This window comes from Barbus barbus (assembly GCF_936440315.1).
Source record: "Barbus barbus genome assembly, chromosome: 41".
Classification (NCBI taxonomy): domain Eukaryota; kingdom Metazoa; phylum Chordata; class Actinopteri; order Cypriniformes; family Cyprinidae; genus Barbus; species Barbus barbus.
In genome coordinates, this window is record NC_136719.1 from 5,111,902 (window position 1) to 5,133,866 (window position 21,965).

Here is a 21,965-nt window from a genome sequence, read left to right on the forward strand (position 1 = left end):
TATTAATTTGTTGGCAGTGTTTATGCAGCCGGCCCCAGATCTAATGTCTTTTGAGGACGTTAACCTGCCGATTGGATACGAAATTTGCTGCTGTTGTTTTGGCTCAATGTGTGTGGTTTTCTTTACTGGTAAATGTAAAAAGTTTACAAAAAACAAGAACAGTATGAGCCATTTCTTAACTGTTGACTTGCTGAGTTGAGTTCACAATTTTAGCTTGTGGTTAGCATGCAAACCGATTAGACCCTTAAGAATTGAAAACACTGCATGCATTTATCCCAGATTTTCGCTAAGATTTACAGTCTGTGAATCAACACTAGTTTCTGAAAGGCAGAGCCAGTCTGCAAATACTGGTCAGTCGTACTTTCACAAAGAAAATCAGTGTATGATGGGTATGACCCTTGTCTTCAGACAATATTTCATATCTATGCATTAACGTCACTCTGTTTTGCCCATATGATGCTTTATTTTGAGATAAACAGACATACAGCAGACTACAGACTATTGACTGTCCGCTGTGAAGTACAGTTTATGACTAATCATGTGATCTGCTACAAAAGGTTGATGCTACATTGTTTTGGAGCTTTGCAAACAACAAGCCTTTCGGGTCCAAAGGAATAGGATTCTGAGGAAAGAACTGAATATTGCACAACAACAGAAGAAGCAGATGGAAATGAGAAGAAAACTCTCAGGATGGAGAGAGTAGCAGGTGTTAAAGTGATGTTAGTCTGCATGAGATGCTGATTATAGGTCACTAACACAACTTTATCCATATTTGACCTTTAACACTGAACTGTTATCTTTTTTATAATAGTCTTTACTGTAGTCTTTACTGTAATGGGATGCAACAAATAAAAATAGCTGCCAGTGTGTCGTTATATGAAGAGAAAATAAATGTGAAATTATGAGATACTAAATCATAATTATAAGATAAAAAGTCAAATTATGAGATAAAAAGTCAATGAGATAAAAGGTTGAAATTGAAAAAAGGCATAATTATAACATTAAGTAGGGAACAAAGTCATTATGACTTTTTCTCTCAACTCGGACTTGTCGATTTCAATTTATGTCAGTTATCAAATGTCATAATTATGACTTATCTCATACTTTCGATTTTTTTATATCAGATTTGATTTATGCCAACTTCCACTTATAATTGACAATTTCACCTTTTTATATCATGTTTATGATTTATCTCATAAATTCATAATTATGACATAAAAAGAAATGATATATCATATTCATTACTATTACCAAAGCACACTTGTTTTTTCTTAAGTGGGCTAAATGGCTCATATCATCATGATACATGTTGTGCTGTGAGGTTTTTAATAAATGCTATGCATTTGTAAATGCTTAAGTACCCATAATTCACGAGGTCACATGAGGATTTTTAAGGCTTGTGAAGAATATATGCATATAATTCCACCTTTAAGAAGAAGAAAATAAAATCCAAACAGATTTTCCAAAACTCAAGTGATATGGCATACAGACTTGTGTTCATTACAACACTGATTATAGTCTGCTTCCTGGGCATGTGTCACCTGATAAAGCCTAAAATAAGCAGTCAATATTACTTTGATTCCTTGACATCAGACACATTTTTGAGCAGGCGGTCTGCTCGGACACCTCTTTGTGATCTGCTTCAGACGTTTAGGCCCAGCCTAGTTTGCCAACTCAGACTTAAGACAACACATAAATATCACAGTGCTAAACGCAAATCCATAAACTGGCAGCAAATTAAATTTACAGTGCGGTACTTTGATTCCAATTCAATTAACTTCTAATGCACTCTAGCTAATGTCTCATCTGGATGTGAGGGATGGACAGAATGTAGATCATCTATTAGATGTGCATAGTAACATAACAGGACTGACACAAATCCATCTAGTCCTCAGGTTTAGATGCCAGTATGCAAGCTAAAAAAAGCCCAACAAATGCAAACAAAGCTTGACATCTGACAGTTTGCTGGCACTTTCCACAAAAAGGGTACAAAATGGGGCTTAAAACCTGTGAAGTCATATGTTTTCTTCATAGCAAAGTGAAAAGTGGTGCTTAACCTTCAGAAAACTTTGTCCATCAACCAAATACTAAGTGCTGTGCCATTATTAAGATGATTATACAAATATTACTTTTATACGAATTCCTGTTTAAATACAGTTTAAAACCGTATTTATTTATTTAAAAAAAATAAACTAAATACAAAACAACAAAAATAAATAAATATAGATTCAATAAACAATTACATTCACTAAAAAAACCCAAAATAAAATATAAAAAAACAACAACATGATATAAAAACGGTAAATAAAATAAGATAAAAAATAAATAATAATAATAAATAATAATAATAAATATATATATATATATATATATATATATATATATATATATATATATATATATATATATATATATATATATATATATATATATATATATATAAAATTGATGATAAAATAAAAAAACATTAAAAAATAATACAATAAAATACTGATTCAGCCTAAAATAAGCTGCCGCAGTTGTTGGCTATTCTAGCTACTGTTAAAGAAATGTATTTGCCACATTTTTTTCTCTCCTTACAATAACTTTGGGGTCAAATAGTTGAAGTTGACAAATACAGTCAATACTAATTTGTGCAATAAATTGAAAATGGAATGAGTTATTTACTTTTTCCCCAAAATGCTGTAGAAAAATGCCTAAATGATGTTACAATTTAAAAAAAGTAAATCAGATTGCAGTCAAATGTTTTTTTTTTATATATATACTTAAATATGTAATTAAAGTCAATTAATTATTAATTTAGTAATTTATGTTTTAGGTTAATTAAAACATTGCTGTAGTCTTTCAATTGTTGGTCATAGTCAGAAAGCCAAGTCCTCTTTCCATGCCATGTTATTTTTATGGTACACAACGGTTCAAACACATTTATTAGTTTCAGATCTAAATATGTAATTTGTGCCTTTGTGTAAAAATTACAGGACGCCAAAATGTACCGTATTCTATTCATGGAAAGTGCCTTTTATCGTAATCCTTGGCGGTGTGGACTGTTTTGATCTGATGCTACATGTTTAGTGGAGTCCAGTTGTTTTAGCTCAGACTGAAGAGGAGGAAGAGGAAGTCTTCATCAGTGTCTCACTGCGGTCGACGCCTGGTGGAGACCAGCACCACAGAAGAAAGAAAAACTAGTTAAGAGAAAATCCATCAGTGTGGATGATGGAGGGAGAGTCTTTTGAGCAGAATGAGAAGGAAATGTTAGTTTCTTCACGTTTGAAACAGGAAGGTTAAATGACGAGATGTACTGGTCCTCAGCAGAGCTTTACTTTGGTTTCAGGCCAGTTATGATACGATTACAGGTGAGAGGGGCCCCTAAATACTTGTACCAACTTAAAGGGCAGAGAATCGTGAGGAAATGTGTTTGTCGAGTAAGAGTGGAGGTTTGTTTCAGCTTCGGGAAAGGGTTGTTGGAGAGCCAGAGCAGAACTAGGCTTCAGGACGGAGAAGAAAGAGGTGAATGGAGTGGTGGCTTCTGTGTGGAGGAGAGCGAGGAGAGGTCAGAGTCTATCTAGAGAGTGAAGGCACAGAGCGAAAGGAAAAGGTGTGAGGGGGCGGGACGCGGAGGAGAGGACCGTCCAATCAGAATATGGTGGTCTCGTACTTGGTGCTGACGGTGCGCTTGGGATCTTTGGAGTCCAGGATCCAGGTGGCGCGAGCGTGAGCGTCCACATCCATCGCTTCCACCTAAAACAGCAGGGAGGAAGACACACAAATACTCTTTGTGAGATATTAATACCATACCAGGCCATCATATGCTGTAGCTGATGGATGTAAAGTGTTACAGCAGTTTATGAAAGACTAGTTCCTCTCACGATAGATATGATTATGAGAGTTTAGCTTTAGGTTACTGAGAACTGAAGCTTTTAAAGAAATATTAATGGTTCAAAATGTTGAGATTAAACTAAAATAATTTTGTTAACTGTGTTAAGTCTGTATAACCCAGAATATTCAAAGAAAAAACGTCCAGTGACTCCAAAACTGCTGTGCATTACCGTTCAAACGTTTGGGATTGGTATGATTTTTTTAAATATATATTTTTTTTTTACAGAAATATCTTATGCTCAATAAGGCGGTGTTTATTTGATAAAAAAAACACAGTAAAAACAGTAATATTGATTTTATTTATTCTTTTTCTTCTCTTTCCTTACTCCTTTATTTGAATGTATAACTGATTGCCTGGTGTTTTCTTTTTTCTTCCTCTGAACTGGGTTGTATGTTATATGTAGATATGTGTTTATCTATATTATTTATATTACTATATTTATGTTATTGTTACTTTCTGTCTGACCTAAGATGAACCAAATAAAAGCACAAAAAAAGCGACACCACCCATGATTAAAAACAGCACAAAAAAAAAAAAAACAGTAATATTGTGGAATATTATTACAATTAAAATGAACTGTTTTCTATTTGGATTTATTGTAAAATCTCATTTATTCCTGTGATCAAAGCTGAATTTTCAGCATCATTTCTTCAATGTCACATGATCCTTCAGAAATCAGTATAATATGCTGATTTCCTGCTCAAGAAACATTTATTATCATCATCAATGTTGAAAACAGTGGCTGCTTAATTTTTTTATGAACAACTGAAAACATTTTTCACGATTTTTTTAATGAATAGAAAGTTCAAAAGAACAGCAAATATTTGAAACTGAAATGTTTATTTTCACTTTTGACCAAATTAATGTTATCCTTGCTTGTTAAAAGAATTTAGCTCTTTCAAAAAATCCTTACTGACCCCAAACTTTTGAACATTCATATATTGTATATAATGTGGCCACATTTCAATGTGTGATTCTTCAAAGAACCAGCAGGGAGCTCCACAGTACTGGTCAAAAAGATAGATATGGATCTGGCACCAAGTCATAGAAAGAGAGGAACCATGGGAATTTGAGCTATTGAAGTGACAAGGTGAACAAAGGATGAGCTGAAAGACGGAAAAATGGAAAGAGTTAAGAATGAGAACAAGAACACAGCAAGGTGAAGCTGAATGGAGAGGATGCAACCAAAAGAACATCTAAACAGATTCCATTTCAAAATGCCATACTGTGCAGGAACCCTCAATTAATACTTTAATTAATAATACTTTCAACCAGCAAGACTCATTTGATCATAAGTGGAAAAATACATTTATAACATTACAAAAAAATTATATTCCAAATGAATGCTGTACTTTTGAACTACCTATACAAAGAATCCTGAAAAATAGTTTAATTTTTCCACAAAAATATGAAGCAGCACAACAGTTTTCAACATTGATAATAATCAGACATGTTTCTTGAGCAGCATATCAGCATAATTAGAATGATTTCTGAAGGATCATGTGACACTGAAGACTGGAGTAATGATGCTGAAAATACAGCTGCGCATCACAGGAATAAATCACATTTTAAATATATATTGCAATATATAAGTTATTTTAAATTGTTAGTTTACATTTTTTTTTAAAACATTTTAAAAATCTTACTGACCCCAAACAGTAGTATACTTCTGATTAAGTGTCTTGTTGTAAGATTTGATGTTTAAAACTTCGAACACCGTGTCAAAATCCTTCTCGGAATGCCACCTCTTTTTAAAACAACTGCCATTTGTTTCTGGCAACCATCTGATGTGGCCATACTATGTGAATGTGTGTGTGTGTGTGTGCTCTCACCCCTGACTTGCGCATACTCCCTCGTGGTTTGGGGACGGGTCTGCTGCTCTTGGTCTCGATGATCTCCGTCGCTCCGGCTGCGCTCTGCTGCTGTCTGGTCCTCTGGGCCTGCAGTGCCAGCTGATAGGCCACTTCAAACGCCTGTCCCAGTGTCAGAATGATCTCATAGGTCAGGTTCTGTCATGGGGGTGGAGACACAGTAATTAACAATCAAGATGAGGTGCTTAAACCGCTATTAAAAATGATCAAAGAGTTCAAATGACCTCAATCCATCTTCAGAAGTTTCTTTAATAGCCTCGTCAACAGAATCATACATCAATACATTTGTACAGGCCTCCAAAATTATTCTGCACTTAAGATGCATTTCAGCTAAGCTTGTTATTACATACTTTATATGTCATATAGTGTAATGAAGAGCAGCTTTTTACATCACCGAGTCTCTGTAAAGGGACACCAGGACAGCTGTACTGTAATGTGCAATGAAGGATATGAAATATGAAGGATATGACATCTCTGGTGCTTTGATTTTTTCTTTTCTATGTCAAAAACAAAACACCACACTATCAAACATAAACTCTCAGATCCTCCAGAAAATAATCAGGGCTTGTAACCTCAGACTGTATTTCCTTTTTTTCACAATAAGCTTTTGAAGATACAGAATTGCATATCTAACGTGGTATACAATGAACATAATTTGACAAAGTTTGCTACAAGAGAGCAAAACTCACATTTTAGAGCATCTAAAAAGTAATTCCTGGCCCTTTTTATGCTTTTATATCCAATGAGTTATTCATTAAATCTAAATTAATAAAGCAGCAGGCTGTGCAAATAAACAAACTCTGGAATCAAGATTTCTCAGTGCAGTCAAGATGCATGCATATATTATAAGTCTCTTTAATTTATATTAAAAAGTAATTCAAATGTATTTTCAAAAGATGGTTTCGTTGTCTAATATAAACCTCTTAACTCATAGAAAAAGCTATTTATTAATTGTTGCAATTGTCATCTGATCTGTCAATTATCAGTTCTAATAATCGCTTGATTTTTGAATGATCAAATGAACTGATAGATGCATCTCTACTAGAGCCTGGCTGTAAGTATTGAAGGCAATGATAGGTCTAGTGTGTGTGTGTATGTCTGTATCATTCAGGAAGCTGTATGATCAATGTAATTTTAATGGGCTGCTGCTCACAACCTCTCCTATAAAACTCTTTGTGATACTATCAGAGGCCTGGCAATCGGCCCACGGCGCTCTGCACACCACAGAAAGAGAGAAAGAGACTCTCAATGCCCAGAAATATGAGTATTTCAGAGCAGTAGTCCCTCAACTGGTGGGTCATTAAACAGGTCTGTTATGATCATCACAGACAGACATAATGTGAAATGCAAATTTGGCGGTTTTCAATCCAGTTTACGTCTGCAAAAAAGCAATTTGCAGTTTGATGTTTTTTTTTCTTTCAAAACCCTGTAAATCAGCATATAGAACTGAAGCAAAGCAGCTGAGAACCACTGATGGAGAAAGAGCTCATCTCTTATGCAGAGTAATAATGGTGGTGTTCTCACCACATCTACGGTGCTGAACACATGGCAGTAATGATGGCTGCTCTGCAGATCTTTAGTGATGTAAGCAAACGTGCAGAGGTCCTCTGGGTCCTGAGCTGCACACGAGATGTTCCTGATCTCATGTTCTGCAATGATGTTCTGCACACACAACCCAAGATGACATTAGCCAACAGATCGAAGAACTTCAACAACAACAACAAAACAAACAGAAACACCTTACTACTACTATAGTTCTTGCAGGAATAGTTAAAACAATCAATCAGTTGATACTGAAAAATACAATTAGATGGATGAGACCGATTGGGGGAATGATGGGATGAAGCGATAAATTGGATGGATGGATGGATTAATGGATGATGGATGAGATGGATGGATAGGATTGGCAGGGCATGGGATGGGATGGATGGGTTGGATTGGGGGGCTGGGATGGAGGGATGGCATGGGAAAGCATGGGATAGCATAGGACAGATTGGGTGGGTGGACTGGGAGGAGAGATGGATGGATGGATGGAGAGAGGGGATGGATGATGATGGAATGGACAGATAAGATGGATGGAAATGAAAAGGCATGGCATTGGATGTATGGATGGATTGGAAGGATGGATGGATGGGTGAGAGGGATGGATAGGATGGCATGGCATGGCATGGATGGGTGGGTGGGGTGGATTGGAAGGATGGGATAGATTGAGAGAGAGAGAGATGGATTGATTGATGAGAGAAGGATGGATGATGATGGAATGGACAGATAAAATGGATTGAGTGGATGGAAATGAAAAGGCATGGCATTGGATGGATGGATTGGAAGGACGGGATAGATTGAGAGAGATGGATGGGGGGGCTGGGATGCATGGCTGGGTTGGATTGGGTGGATGGAATGAAATGGCATGGCAATGGATGGATGGATTGGAAAGATGGGATGGAGGGATGGCATGGGATAGCACTGGATGGATTGGGTGGATGAGATAGATTGAGAGAAATGGATGGATGGATTAGATGGATGGATAGGATGAATGAGTTGGATTGGGAGGCTGGGATGAAATGGCATGGCATTGGATGGATGGATGGATTGGAAGGATGGGGTGGAGGGATGTCATGGAATAGCATTGGATGTATTGGGTGGATGGATGGATGATAAAACAGACAGATAGACAATCTCATTGCTGAAATCAGTTTCCCAAAGCTACCCAAAATATATTATAATGTTGTTTTTTAGAATAACAGTTAATGCCAATGCAATGTCTGCAATGTCTACTGACTCAAAAATGAATAAAACTTTAAATCAAACAAATAAATGAAATTAGGAGCCTCTATCAGACACCCGTGACCTTTAGCAATGAGAAAATGACAGAGCTCAAGATCAGCCAAGAATCACTCAGTAAATCTGAGGTCCTCAGTGTGCATGTTTATCAGTCATGTGACGTGATGAGCACACAGAGACGTCCGCGAGCCTGAGGGCTTCAGTTTAATGACCGGCTGTTTATCTGCCCGCTTGGGGTGAACGACAGAGGAGGATGATGTCATCACCTTGTTGGCAGCGTCAATGAATTTCACTCCCTTGTACGTGATGGAGAGGGCGATGGTGGGGATCTTCCTCATCTGTTCTGTCGACCTCTGAGAGAGAAAGAGAGAATTATGGGACGTTTGTCAATGTCTTTTACATCATATTTAAATAGAAATGGGTTAATTGATTGATTGTATGATTGTTGATAAATTTTCAGCCCTCAGCAAACATCAAAAATAGGCACAGGTTAGCTTAAAAGTATTTAAATGAATACTACTTAATACTATCAATATACTAAATAGTTAGTACTGTAACTAACTTAAAATGACTAAAATTACAAAATGAAAATAAATTATTTGACTTAATTTATCAACACTTCCAGTGTCTGTTAATAAAAAAGTCTGAAAACAAGCAGCTTTATCACATTTACAGGGGAAAAAAAGAAAGAAAATATATTTTTATCAATATATTGACACCTTCAAATATTATTTCGGACAATGGACAGCTTTGAATAAAAAAAAAAATAAAAAAAAAAAAGAGAACTACTGCTGTTAAATACAAACAAACAAATAAATACGAAAAATCTATAAAAACTAAAAAAAACTAAACCGTAAACATAATAATAATAAAAAAAATAGTATTAGGCACCATGACAGTATTTGTTGTACTAAATTTAAATTTTAAAATTATTATTACTCATTTCTAATTAAATATCAATTTAAACAAATAATGAATTAGTATTTTACATTATGGTAATGAGGAATTGAGGGGAAAAGGAGTACATAATTATTATGAAAATAAATGTCAATGCTAAAAGCCTTAATAGTCCTTAAAATGTTTAGGGGTGAGATGTGACCAGTTTCATTGTGAGATTCACCAATAGCCAATGCTAATGTTTAAGGGACAGATTTCTTACGCCCTTTTTGATAATTTACTCAAAGAAAACATTTGTTATGTTTTCTTTTTATAAACTTTCTGTTTATGCTTTGGTCTTTTCATTAAGTGCCTGGCCCCAACTGACAAGACGGCTTATTTTGACTGCACCTCTGCACTGACCGGCTGAGCAAACAGTTCTGCTTGATTATTTAATCATTTAAACACCAACATAAACTGCTGCTTATCAGAACAGCCTTTGAAGAGCAAACCTGCAGTCTGTCTCTCTCACACAGGACAGTGCGATGAAGCGGAAGTCCATTTTCCACTTTCTGGACAGACCTTGTTAGTCGTATATTATGAAAATGTCCTTTTTTGCGCTAGTGCCCCGTAGAGGACTCGCATGGGTGGCATTTTCCCTGACAGTGCTGCTTGCTGCCCGTTCCAAAATATAATAATAATCTCAGCGTCCTGGCGTGACTCCTCACAGGAGACCTTGAGCTCTCATTGGCCGAAGACTCTGTGAACACCTACCCTCATTTTAGCACAGGCGTCCTGCGTTGACTCCGTTCCTCTTAGTTCTTTAATGAGCATTGAGCCCAGATACTGCAGAACGAGCGAGTCGGGACACACCGGTAAAGAGAGAGAGAGAATTCAGTTGGTCGCAGCTGGCAAAAGCAAACAGTTAAAATCACATTATCTACACAATCAAAGGTTCGGATGATTTTATAACCCGTCACCTAAATATGAATTATGGGCTGTTTTATGATAGAAATATTATTACGTTGGCCTCGTAACCGCATGATTCGAAGATGAGCTTCTCGGGCTGATGGTGCCAGTTCTGGACCGGTGTGTATGGTGCTGCCAGACTCGGGGGTCGTAAGGTCAAGCGAGGTTCCCGTTGACGTTCCTCAAATCTCTCCTTTAGGAAGGAAACATGCTTTCAGGATAAACTGAACGAAATGTGCATGATTTGAGCAGAAACAGAAGGATTTGTGGAGTTTGACTCACTTGTGGTTGTGGTCTGTCATTGGGCCGCTGTCGAATAGCCACATCATATTCTGAGTCGGGACCTCTCCTCCTCCCAGAATCGCCAGCAGGTAACAGGGGATCCATGGAGTGCGTGTAGGAGTCTGAGTGACTGAGAGGAGACGAGGTCTGGGACATGAGATCCTGACACTGCAAAAGAAGCGTTCAATGAGGGAGATCAGCCAACCAGAAAGATGTCCTTGCTCAGAAATGAGCTCGAGAGAGTTTACAGTATACTGCACTTTGTTATAGACTGTAATCAGGGTTGATGCCAGATTTCATTTGTTGTGAATAAAAATGAGGCCGTGAGGGACAGAAGTGCAGTCCGTTCAATAATGCAAACTGTTTTCAACCTGGGAGATTGAGCAGAGGAAAACACACAGAAAACACAACTTCCTCTACATTTCTAGTGGACAAAGAGAATTGAATTCAATTGAATTTCACATTATGGAGATAAAGGGAAGTGATGGGAAGTGTTAAAAAAAACAAAAACTTAAAAAGTCCATAAAATGTGCTTCATCTATTTTCTTCATGCAAATGCATTCTTTAGATTTCTGTATTTTTATTTTAGGGTGAGACATGAATTGTGAAATTTCAAGATCCTTCTGTGAGGGACAGAAGTGCAGTCTTGACCCCGATGTTTCAGCAGAGGAAAGCCAGTTTCCTTTTTAACGTCACGGTTCGGTATGATTTCGGTACAGCAGGGGGAAAAACTAAACTTTTTTTTTTTTTTTTTAAATAAACAGTGGTTTACTGAACAAGTTGCTCTTTCTTTAACCTACATTCAGTTAGGCCTATAGTTTACATTTTCTTAGTGATAAAAATCTACTTCAGCGTATGCTTAAAACTATAGGGAGCCCTTTTACATTATAAGGTTACAATTAGGCCTAAAAACTTAACCCAAACTCAAATTTAATTACTATTTATTTTTAAATAGATGATCAAAACTCAAATAAAAATATGCAAACATGTAAATTGCACACACTGCAGTTTTAAATTAACATAAATAATACAATTTCTAAGCTATTTGTTAAAATATATTCAATTACACACCGTCTGTCATAGCATGTTTCATAACAGATTAATGTAAACATACATTAAATAATTAAGATTAACAGGTTTAGTAAAATATCATGAGTATATGGTGTAATATTTGGCGAAATGCTCCTCTCTAGACTTAATTTCTCTAGTGAACTAACGAGCTGTGGACACTGATGACATGCTGAGGTAAATTAAATGCTAGTGACATTATTTCAACACTGATGTCTTTCCACGGTTGAAACACTAATTGAGCAATTACACGAGGCATGAGATGTTCATTCATGTTTATTCGCGTTAAAACTAGTAGTACAGAGGAAGTTTTCTTTAGATAAAAACTCTTTGAAAGGCAAAAATTTACTTGAAAGCATTTGCTGAGAAATATAATTCCCTAAGAGAACTTAAACCAGCATAATTTAATAAAATATTAGTTAAAGAAATCCTGGACTCTGTCATGAACAGTTTAGCAGTGTTTTTCTTAATGATATTAAGAACTTGTGTGTGATTCTGGAATGTCCTATTTGGTATCATGTACTGTATCTCATCTCAGCAATTACTGAAAATATGCAACTTTTACCCCGGTTCAGTTCATTTCTTATAGTTTGTTGTTCCTTCTCAGATCCCATTTGTTGAGGACTTAAGATGTGAGGGTGGTATGGAACACTTTAATATCTGTGGAAAGTGCTTCTTTAGCAGAGGCGTCAGCTTGTTCAAACATACAAGGGAAAATGAAACCTTAAAAGGACTTTAAAATGTGTTTATTTTATTAATTATACAAAATATAATTTGATTTTCTTTTCTCCAAATATTATTATTTTGGTGTGAGATATGAGCAATTTCATTGTGAGATTCTTCTGTGAAAGACAGAAATGCAGTCTGTAACACTGTTTTCGGCCTGGATGATTCAGCAGGGGAAACAGAAAATACATCTTGCACATTTCTAGCAAACTAAAACTCCGGAAGGCATGGTTTGCCAAAATAAGACATGACCCAATTGCTAATCTTTTGAATTAACAAACATAACTTTTGATTTTTTTTTTAAACAATTAAATTAATACACATTTACAGATCAAATATTTGGTCTATTATAGTTTGACTTTTTTTCCTCATTTTGCAAATTATTATACTCAACTAAAATTACATTTCAGCAAAGTTAATCAATTTGTCCTGCCAAAATATTGAAAATATTTTCAAACCTACAACAAAAAAACACTACATTTCGAACAAACTGTAATTCCACCCTCAGAGTCTCTGTTTACTCCTAATAGTCTACTTAAAGCCTAAAATCTGTTCTAGACTATGTAATATTATAAAATATGATAGCATACAGCAGTACTTACTCTGATCTGAGAAAGTCGGGGTGGTTTGACTGGAGGCTCCTCATACGGCCGTTCAGCTAATGATGCAATAATCCTTTTCCTGTGGCCCAACAACGTGATCTTCAGCACCTACAAATAGACATAAAACACACGCAAAGGCAAAAATTACACAATGTCTATTAAGCAACATAAATACCCTGCTCTTAACCGAATAACTCAGAGTCAAGTAACTGAATTTTTTTAAATAAAGTAAAAGCCAACTATGTAAGTACTTCAAATAATAATTGATATAAAACAAACAACAACAAAAAATTCTATACTGTAAATGTTTGAATGTATCACGTTCTCACATTGACAATCTCCAGCTCCCACAGGTTCTTCACACATTCTAGTGTGCGATATCCGCTGGACAGGAAGTTCTGCAGGTATTCCTGAAGACCCAGGACGTCCAGCCATGCAGCGAGGGACGTGCTGCCGTCACAGCCTAATGCTTTCACCTGCAGAGTTCAAAAACAACAGAGAACGTACTTCAGACCCAGTACCGATAAACTACCGGCTGACAAACAACGGATATTATTAAAATGATGCAAATCTTACAAAAGAATACCGTTAAAGGCTAATTATAAAGTGATTATAAGCATGTGACAATTCTCGGCAAAGCACTTTAGACTCACACAAACCTTTGGTAGAGAACGTGCAGCACTGAGGATCTTCCTGCGATGTGCCGGATCCGTGATGCCAATTTCTCTCAGGTCTTGCTCTTCCATTACGTCATTTCCCTACACAAACATACATACACACCTATCAGGTGAAAAACAAGACACAAATACAATATACACAACGCCACAACACACGACCTAAATGCACAAGCCCATATCAATAGTGTGTGGCAATAATGCACCAGTTGGTAAATGCATATTTGTGTCTGAAAAAAAAAAAGGTTTAATTCACTGTACTGCAAAGCATCATAAAAATAGCAACATCGATGGTCATCTCTAAACCAGCTCTACTTTAATCAACAAACATACAGAAGGTCTCCACTTTATGGATTGAGGACACAACATATACCGGGTAGGACAGAGGCACACAGCTTCATGTTTCTTCATTGATCGATGCCATATACTCTAAACACAGTGTATCTACCACAGCAGCATCTGAGCGATCGATGTAAGACAGCGCAGAGAGCAATCTGAGGTGCTGATCTCACAACGAGACACACACACTCAATCCCTCCCTTTATACACTCCATTCATTTAGCAGGAAACACTGTGCATGACCCTTCATGCACCTGAAGTGTCTATCAATCAACTGACGTCCAGAATATAATAAACTTGATTCAGACAGACAGCGCATGACAGGGATTTACAGTAGTGAGTGCTGTGTTTGAGATGTTGAACTGTGATTTACTGCGAACTGACCGATTTACAGTGCCCAACAAAGTGCTTCAGTGTTAGCGTGTGCCCATTACATGAACCACAAACTGTATGCTGTGGAGAAAATAATGACTCCTTTGAGCACTGGCTGTCATTATATGCCGATTGATAGAGAGAGTCCATTCTAACGAAGACACTGCTAAAGCAAAAATAAAATAAAATCATAACCTTACCAAAACACGCTCTACAAAAACAATCCATGAACCCAAGGCGAAAAAAAAAAGTATTATTATTATTAATAATAATAATAATAATAGGCTAATAATAATAATAATAATAATAATAAGGCAAACCATTAAAAAAAACAAAACACAAAAAACCTATAAAACAAAGCAAACCACAACACAAACCAATAACATGAGCAACAAAAAGCAAATCACAAAAAAACAAAAAGCAAATCACAAAAAAACAAAAAGCAAATCCCAAAAAAAAAACAAAAAGCAAAACGAAAACAAACAACAAAAAGCAAAACAATAACACTGACAACAAAGCAAACCACAAAACAAAACCAATAACATGAGCAACAAAAAGCAAAACCAATAAAACACTGACAACAAAGAGCAAACCACACACACACACGCAAACAATAAAACACTAACAAGAAAAAAGCCAAGCAAGCCAAAAAACAAAATCAATATTATGAGCAAAAAAAAAAGCAAACCACAAAAAACTAAGCCACTAAAACAAAGAATACAATCAAATGCAAACAACAAAACGCTAAAAAAAACAAATACTCAAAACAAAACCAATAAGAAAAGAAGAGACAATAATCAAAAGCTCATCGCAGTGTCCTAATAATGTACAGCGTGATAAAGAGATGTGTTCACGTCATGTTAATCGATTATCAGCGTTAAGAGTTCTTGTCCTTAGCCTTTCCTGTAGCTCAAATAGTAGAGCATGGCGCTAGCAACGCCAAGGTCATGGGTTCGATTCCCAGGGAAAGCAAGAGCTGATAAAATGTAAAAACTGTAACTTGAATGCAATGTAAGTTGCTTTGGATAAAAGCATCTGCTAAATGCATAAATGTAAATGTCCTAGTAGCCTACAGTAAAATATTGTTGCAAAATCCTGCTCCCCTTAACTCTATATTAACCATCAAATATGCTTTGATCGGCTGTCATTTTCTCTTCGCAAAGCACTTCGGTGGAAAGGCAGAACTGTAAGTCATACAGTTTAGGCTGGTGCAAGAAAACTGTGCCATGAGTAATAATCAGAAACGTCCTGTGCATCAAACTAACACTTGTTGATCCAAGACCGACACTGAAGGAAGGTGCAGCGCTGCTCCGAATCAAATAAGAGACATCTAATGCTCGGATGAATAAATCTACACGGACACACACAAATCACGTCACTGTCCGTCATCATTCACTCCGCTCAAACATGAGCGATCTGAACCACTTAAAGTCTCATCTGCTCATTCTGTGATAAAGTGAGCAGCGAGGCAGATGGGGAATCAGCTCGGGCGAAACTGCCCAAATCATTTAGAGAAGAAACGGCAGCTGAATGCAGAAGGGGTGAGGTGGATCAATCTGTCTCCATCCACTTTTTATCTCCCGCTCTCTCTCTTTCCAACCCACTTAACTCTTCTTCTCTCATTATCAGCCTTCAGACTGAAATCAGATCTCTGAGAACAGCACACATAGATGTATTCTTGTACAGATGGGATAATGTGACAATGAAACAAACGGAGGTTGCACATTCAGTTGCTCCAAAACTTATCTGGACACTGCATCATCAGACTTTTTTTAGCTAACTAATGTGTCATATTTCTGCATTTTTTCACTGACTTCAGGTGACTCATGTTCGAACCACAAGCTAAATTTAGCATACTTTACATTTAAATCCCAAACCACAAGCATGTACCGGCGATGTTTGCTTTAGTGACAGCAGTAATAAAAGCTTGTCTGACTCACAGCTCCAGAGACAGAGAAGTTTGCAAAGACATAATGTTTTTTAGAGCTATCCAATTTCACAAAGACGTTTGAGAATAAAACTTTGATTCCAGTTGTGGAGAGATTCCTCATGACGGCAGAGGAGAAAATCAGCCACTAATACGGGAAGTCCACAAAACAACAGCTCTATTCCAGCAGCAGCGTATGAGCAATCAAAAGATATCTGTGCGCTTTGGAGCCGTGGAAATCTCCTTAATGTAGAGGAACTTGAATTAACTTTGAGAAACGATGCAGATGCTTTATGACTACAGAAGAATTCATAATCATTTCACACGCTAGCAATCATGTGAATGACATCAAGTGATGCCTTACCCATAAGCACCAATTAAACGCTTGCTAGTTCAGAGCACCTGCACTTCTGGGTCAATGTTGAATGAACAGACATGATGTGAATCCATGTGCAGAAAGTGTCACTTAATAACACGTTTAAACATGGATGTCCTAATACAACATTTGTGAGCCAAGACCCAATTATTTAAGACCACATCTGCTCATATTGATAGTGTGGTGGTGGTTTAAGACACTGATAATGACAACTTCAAAGGGAACTGACATATCAATTTATTCTCTATAAAACATTTCACATTTTATTTATATAATACAAATTAAAGACCAGCTAAGAAAGAAAATAAAGCGCTCTTAAATTTTATGACAAATGTAAATGTGAGTCAACAGACTGCCACAATTAACAATGATTAACTACTCATTCTTAAATATATTATAGGAAATACAAAATTAACATTAAGTTCAAATGTTTCTTAAACGAAACAAAAAAATAACCATCTTTTAAGGTTGCACAAATAACTGATTTATAGCCAATGCGATCAACTTACTGTGAAACGTGCTGCTCAATGCATCCCATTTAAATACACTCCTGATGTGTAAACAAAAGCCTAAATGTTTGATATTTATTCATATTTAAATGAACAATGAAATGACATTTATATGAAATTTTATATTCATATAATTTTTTTAATATATATATTTTTTTCATATTTATTTTATTTTGAAACAAATCTGTATTTATATGATCAAAAATACAGTAAAAAACAGTAATACTGTAAAATATTATTACAAATTAAAAGATCTATCTGTTTGTCTGTCTATCATTAATGTTGAAAACAAAACATGTTTTTTTGTGGAAACCATTTTTTCAGGATTATTTGATTAATAGAAAGTTTATATTTGAAACAGAAATCTTTTTGTAGTATTATAAATGTCTCTGTCACTTTTGATCAATTTAATGCAAATTTGCTGGAAAAAATTTATTAAATAAAAAAAATCTTACCATGCATGTAACTAAGTAAATGCACAATACTATATGCAAAAAGATCTATCACTTTAAAAATGATAAACAAAAATATAGTTACAAAATAAAAAATAAAATAAAAATAGTTTCAATACAATACATTTGCAATCAAATTTCTGGTGTTTGCTGTTAAATGAGCTGTTTGTCTGCAGTCTCTCTCTGTCTCGGTCTCTCTCTTGCGCACACACTGGTTTCCATGTTTTATGGGGATATTCCATAGACATAATAGTTTTTATACTGTACAAACTGTATTTTCTATCCCTTACCCTAACCCTACCCCTCACATAAAACTTTCTGCAGTTTTAGATTTTCAAAACACTCAATTCTGTATGATAAGATGATTTCCTCATGGGGACCAAAAACATATACCCACATGGTCAAAATTTACTGGTAATACTGTCTTTATGGGGAATTTGGTTCCCATAATGTATGGGAAAACCAGGACCACACCCACGCCCCCACACACACGCCCCAACACACACACCCACCCACACACACACACACAAGCTACAAATGCAGTTGGTACAGGTGGTGATATCTCATCACGATACCCGCTCTGTTCTCTGGCCGGTCAATCTGAAGTACCATTCACTGACCCCAAACGTAAAGCTAATTCCACTTCTCATCCTCCCTTTGAGTGACTTTGTAAGTTGGTTGCATACAGGGGTCAGTGGTGAGGAGAATGCCAACATCCTGCGGCCCCAAGACTTCTGCAGCATTATATCTTTAGGTTTTGCTTACACCAAAAACAATAATTTAGTTTTTGCTATTGTACCTTTAAGATGCGTGTATGTAAATGACACTGTTCTGATTGGCTAATCTTTCTGTATGTGAAAATATTAGTGCTGTCAACAATTAATCAGGATTAATCGCATCTAAACACATATACATATATATATATACATATACATATATATATATACATATACATATATATATACACACACACATATATATATATACATATACATATATATATACACACACACATATATATATACACACACACATATATATATATACACATATACATATACATATACATATATACACACACACACACACACACACACATGCATACACACGCGCACATATGTATATTTTAAAAAAACGTTACCTTTATATATTAAATATATTTACATATAATATAAATGATATGAATGTAAATTTAAACATGTAAATATTTTCAAAATATATACAGTATGCGTGTGTATTTATATTTACATAATAAATATACACAGTACACACATGTAAACAAAAACTTATTTTTGGATGCGATTAATCACGATTAATCGTTTGACAGCACAAGAAAATATGAATGTAATTCACACTGTATATCCTCAACAGGCTGAAAAATATCGAGATATCGAGACAGAAGCATCTCATTTATTTAAACTTCCGTTTCCCTCCCTTTCCAAAAACACTAACCTTGTTCTCACAGGTATGACACAAACAGCAGAGTACAGCGCTCCGCTGAAACAAATGCATGTAATAAACACACCGAATTAACCTGTTTAACTGAATATTATGCCTCTACCTTTCACATCTGACATCAGCAAATTACAATTCCCATAATGCACCTCTTGAAATCCACTGTGTCCTCAGATTTTCCTTTAATTTTAAATGCCTTTTAATACTCAAGCATGAGTAAAAATAGCAACATATTAAAGTCAAATTGGACGCTGAGTCTTAATGCAAGACCTAAAAACATGGCAGACGAGCTCATCTCAATTATTGATCAAATATCTCACCCATGATCAACGGCGATCGCCTGCTCTGGGGTGAATTTAGGAGAAGTGGAATGCAGGGATGATGACAGGATGGGAAGATGGAAGGGAGCGGGATATGGGAGGTAATGCACTTCTGGAGAGATGTAAGACGACCTCACCACAGGTCTCCGAATTAAAGCGGGACCTCTGAGTCTTACTTCTGCACTCCATCTCCATGCAAATGCATTTGGAAGTAGTTGGGAAAGGAGGGCAATGGGGAAACCACCATGCCTTGGTGAGCACACAGACGTGTCTCTTTCTAGTACAGCAAGTAAATTACTCCAGAGCTGACTTTCAGAAAGTCTTTAATATGCATGAAACCACACTGGTTAAAGAAGAGATGTGAATCCTGAAATCCCATTTTCCACATACACATTCTCCAAATAAATGAACACAGAGTAACACTTGCATCAGTTCGGGCAAAATTTGGGCAAATTCTAAAGTAGTGTAAATGGATATGTAAATAACTATTTGGCCAAGCGTATCAGCCAGCATTCAAAAGTTTGGGGGTTTTAATTGTTTTATGTTTTTGAAATTCTCTTTTGCTCACCAAGCCTGCATTTATTTGATTACAAATACAATAAAATTAGCAAAAATGTGAAATATTATTACAATTTAAAATAACTGTTTTCTAGTTGAATATAATTTAAAATGTAATTTATTCCTGTGATCAAATCTGAATTTTTAGCATCATTACTCTAATCTTCACATGGTCCTTCAGAAATCATTCTAATATGCTGATCTGGCTCATAACACAAGTTAGTAACACTTATTATTAGCAATGTTGGAAACAGTTGTGTAGGTTAATATGACTGTGGAAACGGCACAGTCTTTCGGTTCACGGCTCTGAATGATTCAATCACTGAGAGTCCGATAAACTGACCGGCGAGAATCTTTTTGACTGATGCATTAAAAAGAACTAGGCTCATGAGAGTAATTTTTTTCATCCGTTGGCTGAAGTTGTCAGCTAACGGCAGCCTACAAGATAATATCTGAGGAAAAAAATATATATTGACATGCATAAAACCTTCCAGACTGTCATCAAACGTGACTAGATTTTAAATTATTGCCATAAACATTTTGTTACATTAGTAACCATTAAAGTCACCACCTGGAGCCCTGTCTTCTTTTAATATAGTGAGGAGAATTCTGGAAAACTAAGAGTACAGAGAAGAGAGCAGAAAACTACAAAATAAATAAAACATGTTTATGCATGTAAAAAAGCCAAGCTTCCTCTGCATTCAAGCATTATCTGAGAGAGAACATATACTCAATGCTCCACTCTGACATAAAAAACAGAGTCAGAGCACAGAAAGATGAAGTCTTCATCTCCAAAAAGCACTGGGGAGAAAGTTGAAAAAAGACACAAAGACGGGAAGGAGCTTTACAGTGATGTTCAAAGCGTTCTGCAGCTATTAAACACATCGACAGCTCACGATGCTAAACCCGCTGAGCTATTAAATAGTCATGTGAAAAATGCCTGCCTCTTTCCAATCAGCTCACTGTAAAAAAGACTGACCTTTTTCGAAATTTCAAATGCATGGAGATGAAATTGAGGCTTTTGCTTAAGAAGCTCAATGCGGCTGGGCTACAGTATGATAGGTACAGACTGGCATATAAACACATCTAAGCTGAATCCATTCCTCACTACACTCCACTAAGACATTCAGAGTTAAGTATGTAAGAGAATACAGCAGAACGGTCCAGCCAAGATTTATTAATCCTGCATATATAAATCAGAACAAGTCCACAAATGCATTCAGGCAAGGCAATCTGAATGCAGCAGAGAGACTGGACTTCTGTATCAGTAGAAGTGTTATTGTGGAGTTGTGCTGAACACTCAAATCCAAAGGACGTATTATGCGATTATGTGACCGCATCATGCCACGCCACTGATTTGGAGTACAGCGTCACATCATGAGCTGACTAACTGAATAAAAAGAAATGAAACGTCTCTTCTGCTTATCAAGGCTGCATTTATTTAATAAAAAAACATTAACTGCAATCTACTGATTTTATTTTATTTTTTTAAATAACTGTTTTCTACTTAAATATATTTTAAAATGCTATTTATTTCAGTAAAATGTAAAACTGAATTTTAGGCTTCTTTACTCCAGTCCAGTCTAGTGTCATATGATCCTTCAGAAATCATTCTAATATGATGATTTAATAACATGTTTTATTATTATCAGTGTTAAAAACAGCTATGCTGCTTAATATTTTTGAGGAAATGCATTTTTTTAAAGTCTTTGATGAATAGAAAATTAAAAAGAAAAGCATGTATTTGACTTTTGAAAAATGAGAAATGTCACCTTTATTTGAAATTAATGTGTCATTGGTGAATAAAGGTATTGATTTCTTTTAAAAAAATGAATGAATGAATAGTAAAGTATTTAGTAGTGCGTACACTTTTTCGGGTATCAAATTTGCTTAGAAAAATTGTATAATTGTATTGGTACCACAATCAACTA

General features: G+C 35.8%; 1 protein-coding gene across 9 annotated transcripts in view; it reads right to left on the reverse strand.

Annotated features, from left to right (window-relative positions):
* Positions 1 to 21,965, reverse strand: part of LOC306860417 (ankyrin repeat and SAM domain-containing protein 1A-like) — a gene marked incomplete at its 3' end in the record, with an annotated part of 108,767 nt that overhangs the window by 2,067 nt on the left and 84,735 nt on the right. For 5 of the 9 annotated variants that reach the window (XM_079402126.1, XM_079402129.1, XM_079402131.1 and 2 more), the window contains 10 exons: positions 13,712 to 13,810; positions 13,382 to 13,528; positions 13,053 to 13,160; positions 10,657 to 10,824; positions 10,430 to 10,567; positions 10,180 to 10,251; positions 8,796 to 8,882; positions 7,273 to 7,410; positions 5,710 to 5,886; positions 3,656 to 3,738 (listed from right to left, as the gene is read on the reverse strand). In XM_079402126.1, the coding sequence (XP_079258252.1) occupies positions 3,656 to 3,738; positions 5,710 to 5,886; positions 7,273 to 7,410; positions 8,796 to 8,882; positions 10,180 to 10,251; positions 10,430 to 10,567; positions 10,657 to 10,824; positions 13,053 to 13,160; positions 13,382 to 13,528; positions 13,712 to 13,810 (1,217 nt within the window). Of the gene's footprint in view, positions 1 to 3,633; positions 3,739 to 5,709; positions 5,887 to 7,272; positions 7,411 to 8,795; positions 8,883 to 10,179; positions 10,252 to 10,429; positions 10,568 to 10,656; positions 10,825 to 13,052; positions 13,161 to 13,381; positions 13,529 to 13,711; positions 13,811 to 21,965 lie in introns of those variants that run through there. The other 4 variants (XM_079402130.1, XM_079402128.1, XM_079402127.1 and 1 more) reach the window with 1 other exon arrangement.